Source organism: Trichosurus vulpecula, chromosome 8 (genome assembly GCF_011100635.1).
Source record: "Trichosurus vulpecula isolate mTriVul1 chromosome 8, mTriVul1.pri, whole genome shotgun sequence".
NCBI lineage: Eukaryota > Metazoa > Chordata > Mammalia > Diprotodontia > Phalangeridae > Trichosurus > Trichosurus vulpecula.
Window position 1 is genome coordinate 229,258,359 of NC_050580.1, and position 6,360 is coordinate 229,264,718.

Consider the following 6,360-nt stretch of genomic DNA (forward strand, 5'->3'; position numbering starts at 1 on the left):
TAACAAAATAATAAATCAGGTCTCAATCTGTAGAGATTTCAGAGGTGCAAATGCTCACACTGAAAATTTAACAATGGACTCTCCCAAGTCTGTTACAGCTGGCTTCAGTACAAAGGAGAGCTGGAAATTGGGAGGGGGAAAGAAGGGGTGGCACTTGGGATTAGAAATGGTGGCTAGGAAATAAGGTAGAGGCTAATTCCAGGCAAGATCAGGTGAAACCTCACCTATCAGAAGCCCAAGCTTCCAAGAGGGAGGAAGTGTGGATGAAGGACTAAATAGAAGCAACATGGTTTGGAGCTTGTGGCTGGGAAGTCTTTCCTCCCTGTCATTCCCCTACTATAAAATCTCATCAATTTCACAACATCTCACAAATCCATCCCCTTTTCTCCACTCACAAAGCTACCTGGGGTCATGACTCTTCACTGCCTATAGGATAAAATGCACACTCTTCAGTATGATGTTGAAGGCCTTCCATAACCCAGGCGCCATCTACCTTTCCATGCTCATTTCACACTAGTTCCCTTTATGAACGCTAAACTGTAGTCAAACAGGACTACTAACTGTTCTCCACATTCAGTCCTCCATCTCTTGCCTCCATGCATTTACACAAACTTTTCCTTATGCCTGAAATGCCTTCTCAACTATACCTTTCAGAATCCTTTTCTTCCTTCAAGGCTGAACTTAGGTGGCAACTCTTCTGGGAACTGACTCCCTCAATGTGAGTGTTCTTCCTACTAAAACATCCTAGTAATAGTTATTTGTGTACAAGTTCTATCTCCTCAGTAGAACATAGTGGGGCACAGTACTTACTTTCATCTTTATATCCCCTATTAGCACATTGCCTTTGTAATACAGCAAGTGGTTAACATATATTTATTGAACTGAATTCCCTTCGTATACTATTTAGTAAACCCATCAAAAAAAGAAATGAAGCTAGTCTGACCATAATACATCCAAGAAATTTACCAGGAATCAAATTCTACTCTAAAGATGAAAAAAATGAGGTTAAGAAAAATTAAGTGAATTTGGACATTATATTTTTCTCTCAGTAACACCAAAAAAAAAAAAAAAAAAAAAGGAAAACCACACAGATACAAAATGAATTAACTCTAAATGAGTAGACTGCAATTTTAAAATTTAGCTTCTCCTGTCCAAGTGAAAGTTACCTTCATGGCAAAGCTAGACGGCATCATATTCTTTGGCCATTCAAACTCTGTTGTGTGGATTCGTATACCAGATTCAAGCAAAAGTGTAACTTTAAAGTCTGGTCTGTGAAAAAAAAAAAAAGAAAAAGTCTGCCTTTAAAAATAATACTTGCCAAAGAAACAATTGTGAAAAAATTAAGGTAGAAAATTAACAATCTCAGATTTAAATAATCAGAGGAAGCAAAAAATATAAAATACTCTTACTTTTGAAGGCGTATAAGGTATGTCTTATTATCCACATCATAAATATTGTGTACTCTCATTCCTAACAAGCTGTAAGGTAAAAGAAAATATGTAACAAATCACATTTTGCAGAACTGAGAAAAATAGTACAAATGGTACAATATAAGGCTGCATCAACAAGATACACAGATTTACAGATTTAATCCAATCCCTTAATTTCATAGATGAGGAAACACAGCTAGACAGGTTAAGCAACTTCTATAAACTCACAGAGGTAGGTATGCACAGAGCCAGGACTTGAGAGAGAAATAAAAAATCTCATTTAGAAGAGCTCTCAGGTCATCTAGTCCAATCTATGAAGAAGAGTCCCATTTACATCTCTGACAAGTTTTCATCCAGCTTGATTGCCTGAAGCTCTCCACTCCACTTCTGGACTGCTGTAATCTTTCCTTCCACTGCACTGAAATCTGCTAATTCCTAACTTCCACTCATCCTGCCCCTGGGGTCCAGCTTCTTTTCCAAGTGAAAGCCTTTCAAATATACGAAGAAATATATATCCTTCTCCCCTCTGGCACACACAGGTGAAATATCCCCAGTTCCTTCAACCGATCCATTTATGGTATGGTTTGCAGTCTGTTCCATCATGGTTTTATCCTGTAGACTCAATCAAGCTAAGCCAATGTTTTTCTTAAAATGTCATGCTCAGAATCCTCATTCTGAACACTGTGCTTCTCTTAATACGGTCTAAAATAAGATTTTTTTTTTGTTACCATGTGATACTGTTTATTCACAACTACTTGAGGATAAAGAGACCTGAGATATAAAAATAGCTAACAGGAATAGAAAAGCACTCCGTGACAAGGGGCAATCCTAATATTAACTATTCCTACATCCTAGATCTATCCTTATCCACACATCAATGTGAATAAAGTGTCACAGGAGAGTCCCCCGCCCAAAAAAAACTTGATTTTAGACTGTATTAGGAGACTAGTATAATATATTAAGAATGGTAATGATGACTCCCGTTTATATAAGTTTCTCTTTTTAGACAGAATCTGTAATTTCTTCTCCTACTGATACATTTAATCGTCTGTAATGTTACAAAATTAAGCATTAACACTTAAAGTTAAGTTTAACCATCGCTAAGTGTTAGAGCGCTCTGCCTGGTAACACTGAGAGGTTAACTTGCCCACGTGACCACGTGTAAATAGCACGGGTCAGGAGCTCTCCCTGACTTCCAAGCTTGCCCTGTATCCTAATTGAGGCTCACATTAACAGAATGCTTTAAAAATTAAAAAGGACTTTTAAAGAATCTCAGTACCCGCAAAGGGGTCCGCAAAGGAGTCAGGGCCTGTAGACTACAAGCGCTGGTAAGTTCCGAGGCGGAAAGAGCCCATTCCAGACCGAGCCAGGGTTTCATAAGCTCGTAGACTGTGAATGCTCGTCCTTACGCCCACCCCCACCCCCGGGGAGGTCGGCCACCCGCTCCCCCCAACTCCGAGGCCCCGCTTCGCCCGAGAGGGGCCTGGAATTATCAGGAAAGGGAGAAGAGCATATGTCGTATCATGGTAGGTTTTTCTCGGTTCCCCACGGTGCCCGACCCGGGCTGCCCGAGCCTACCTGGCATTGAACTCAGAGAGGATAGCGCAGATATCTACGGAGCTGAACCGAGTCTTCATGGTGAAAAATCCTGAGCCGCTCCGCTTCCTGCCCTGCGCCTCCTCAGTTTCGCCAGCACCAACATACTCTGAGCCGCTCACCCCCGCACGCAGGCGCAGTAATCAAACTGACGGCGGACCGGAGGACCCAAAATTCATTGAACCGCTAAGTAAGCTGCGGTACTGTCTATTTCTAGTTCCTTAAGTTAGAGACAGAGTCTCTGGTCTTCTAATCTATCCTCCTGGACAAATATCCTGACCAAATTCACGGGAAAACAGCCGACCTATCGCCTTTCTTTATTTTTCTTCCTTTACATATACTTTCCAAACTGAAGTCTTAGCGACTCCTGCTGGTACAAAAATTCTTTGCTTTATGTTTCCTGATAATTTTGCGGAATGTCCAGCAGGGGGAAGTACAGAGCAAATCCTTAGAGCGGAAATTTGCTGTTTTGCCAGTTGCGTTGTCAATTTTAACAAAAGAAAGGTAACTTTTCCCACTGTCGTTTAGAGAGCAGAGTTCAACCAACAACTCTACACGCGAGTGTTTTGTTTTGAACAACTTCTAAGTGATGAGCTCAATGTTTCACTGAATCTTTTTTCGCCTTTTGTTCCAGGCTCGAGTAATTTATGGAAACCATTTACACATATGAAGCCGCGCACCTCCCATCCCCCAACCTGATGAATTTGTTTTAATGATATGATGCATAAATGGAAAAAAAAAAAAAAAAAGAAAAGGAGACCGCGTCTCACTATCTTGCCCAGGCTGGAGTACAGTGGCTATTCACAGGCGCGATCCCACTACTGATCGGCACGGGAGTTTTGACCTGCTCCGTTTCCGACCTGGGCCGGTTCACCCCTCCTTAGGCAACCTGGTGGTCCCCTGTTCCCAGGGGGTCACCATATTGATGCCGAACTTAGTGCGGACACCCGATCGGCATAGCACACAGCAGCCCAGAACTCCTGGGCTCAAGCGATCCTCCAGCCTCAGCCTCCCGAGTAGCTAGGACTACAGGCGCGCGCCACCACGCCCGGCGAGAGCGTAGGGCGAGCTGCGAGACCTCGAAGATGTGGACTCGAATGACGTAGCCTGGAGAGGGAGGGAAGGGGCGGGGACGCAGGCACCAGTTAGATCGCCGCCTCTGTTCTATAGGTGGCGGTGCTGAGAAACTTGTAGGTACATCTCTAATGTGGCAAACCCAAGAAGAACAATATTAGGGCAAGTCCCCGTGCGAGATAGAAAGGTATTGTGCATAGCGCTGGTAGCTAAATAGCGTGACCATAAAGAAAAGATATGCGCTCCTGTCATTTTCATTGGCTGGCCTCCCGTGCCTGGAACGCTCTCCCTCTTCATCCTTGCCTCCTGGCTTCCTTCAATTCCACCTTTTGCAAGAAACCTATCTTGGCCCTTCTTAGTAATCTCCACTTTCCCCTGTACGTGCTATCGTTTGCATGTTGTCCCCTCCCTCACATTAGAATGTAAACTTCTTGAAGGCAGGGATTGTTTTATCCCCTTTTTTATATCCCATCGGTTAGCACAGTGCCTTGCGCATAAGTAAGCATTTAAATGCTTGTTTACTTGACTTGTGAAGCCTCTTAAAACAATGCAAAAAGGAAGCTTTGAAAATAAAAAAGAACAAAGAAAAGAGGATCTCTAAAAATATCTGCATCGGTAGCAGCATTTTTTAGCCTCCCAGTTGTTACTAGTAAGTTGAAAAGGGATAATAATTTTAAATGTAGAAGCTTTATTTATTTTTAAACCCTCTCATTTATTGCAACACCTGGCAGCCAAAGTTTACTTCGGTGCTTCCCCTGACTGAATGTTAGAGCTGGCCAGGCGCTAATAGATAATTTAATCCAAGCTCCTCATTTTACAGACTAAAAACTAAAGCCCAGAGAGGGAAATAACTCTCCCAAGGTCACAGGGCTATAGGATTGTCATACTGTTTTCACTTTCTCTACTCCCCACTTCCCCCCAACAACGATATTCTCTACCAACTGTTCCAATTCTTCTTTATAAAATTTTCTTCTGTCTCATTTCCTCGGGGTGGACCTCCGATTTTAACTGTTCCGGGTGAGTGCCAGATAATATGAATGAGGGAGATGTGACAAGCTGTTATGGATATTTCTGTGTTAATGAAAGGAATTTGTCTTTTGTCCCTCCCAAGTTTAATCCGACTTTAATGGTGACAATTTCCGGCATTGTGGCAGACTGGGAAGAGAGTTTTGAGAAAGGTATTTTGACTTTAGATACACTTGTTAAACCTGAAAATTTGGTTGAAGGAAACAGCAGAGGTAGGTGATAGAAAAATCCATGTTGTTTATTATTTTCCCTTAAAGCATAGCGAAGCTAGCTTACTTGTACGCACAAGGAGTCAGAGTATAAATTCTGGCTGCCTGAACAAAGCAATGAGAAAACTTATATACATTATTTTAGCAGAGCTAGCAAGCCTGTATGACCTCATTTTTATGACCCCCATGTATGTTTAACCATGATACAAGAAGATTTTCCTTAATGGAATAGAGTTGTAGAGGATGTTGACAAAAGTCAGTTGAAACTACAGCCCAGCGTCTCTGTGTCTCATTACATTCCATAACATAGTATATACCTGTAGAATATTAAGCAAGTTAATCTCTCTTGGGGTTAGGGTAATGTCCTTAATGACTAACAGGTAAGAATGTCTTGTTGACAGAGGTAAGGGTATTTCTTTTTTTTTTTAATTTAAATTTATTTATTTAACATATTGGTTTTCAGCATTGATTTTCACAATAGTTTGAATTACAAATTTTCTCCCCATTTCTACTCTCCCCCCCACTCCAAGATGGCTTATATTCTGGTTGCCCTGTTCCCCCAGTCAGCCCTCCCCTCTTTCATCCCCCTCCCCTCTCGTCCCCTTTTCCCTTCCTTTCTTGTAGGGCAAGATAAATTTCTACGCCCCGTTGCCTGTGTATCTTATTTTTTAGTTGCATGCAAAAACTTTTTTTGTTTTTGAACATCTGATTTTAAAACTTTGAGTTCCAAATTCTCTCCCCTCTTCCCTTCCCACCCACCCTCCCTAGAAGTCGAGCAATTCAACCTAGGCCACACATGTATCATTATGTATAACCCTTCCACAATACTCATGTTGTGAAAGGCTAACTACATTTTGCTCCTTCCCAACCCATCCCGCTTTATTGAATTTTCTCCCTTGACCCTGTCCCCTTTCCAAAATGTTTGTTTTGATTACCTCCACCCCCATCTGCCCTCCCCTCCATCATCCCCCCTCCCCCAGTAAGGGTATTTCTTGAGCAAACTTTTAGAGAGAACAAAGAAGCCC

At 42.0% G+C, this 6,360-nt stretch overlaps 1 protein-coding gene across 2 annotated transcripts in view; it reads right to left on the reverse strand.

The window, feature by feature from the left end:
- Window positions 1-3,165, reverse strand: part of NEMF (nuclear export mediator factor) — a 58,356-nt gene extending 55,191 nt beyond the window's left edge. For both annotated transcript variants that reach the window (XM_036735799.1, XM_036735798.1), the window contains exons 1-3: window positions 3,009-3,165; window positions 1,410-1,478; window positions 1,167-1,269 (exon numbers count right to left, since the gene is read on the reverse strand). In XM_036735799.1, the coding sequence (XP_036591694.1) occupies window positions 1,167-1,269; window positions 1,410-1,478; window positions 3,009-3,067 (231 nt within the window). In that variant the 5' untranslated portion in view covers window positions 3,068-3,165. The remainder of the gene's footprint in view (window positions 1-1,166; window positions 1,270-1,409; window positions 1,479-3,008) is intronic.
- Window positions 3,166-6,360: the final 3,195 nt, after the last annotated feature.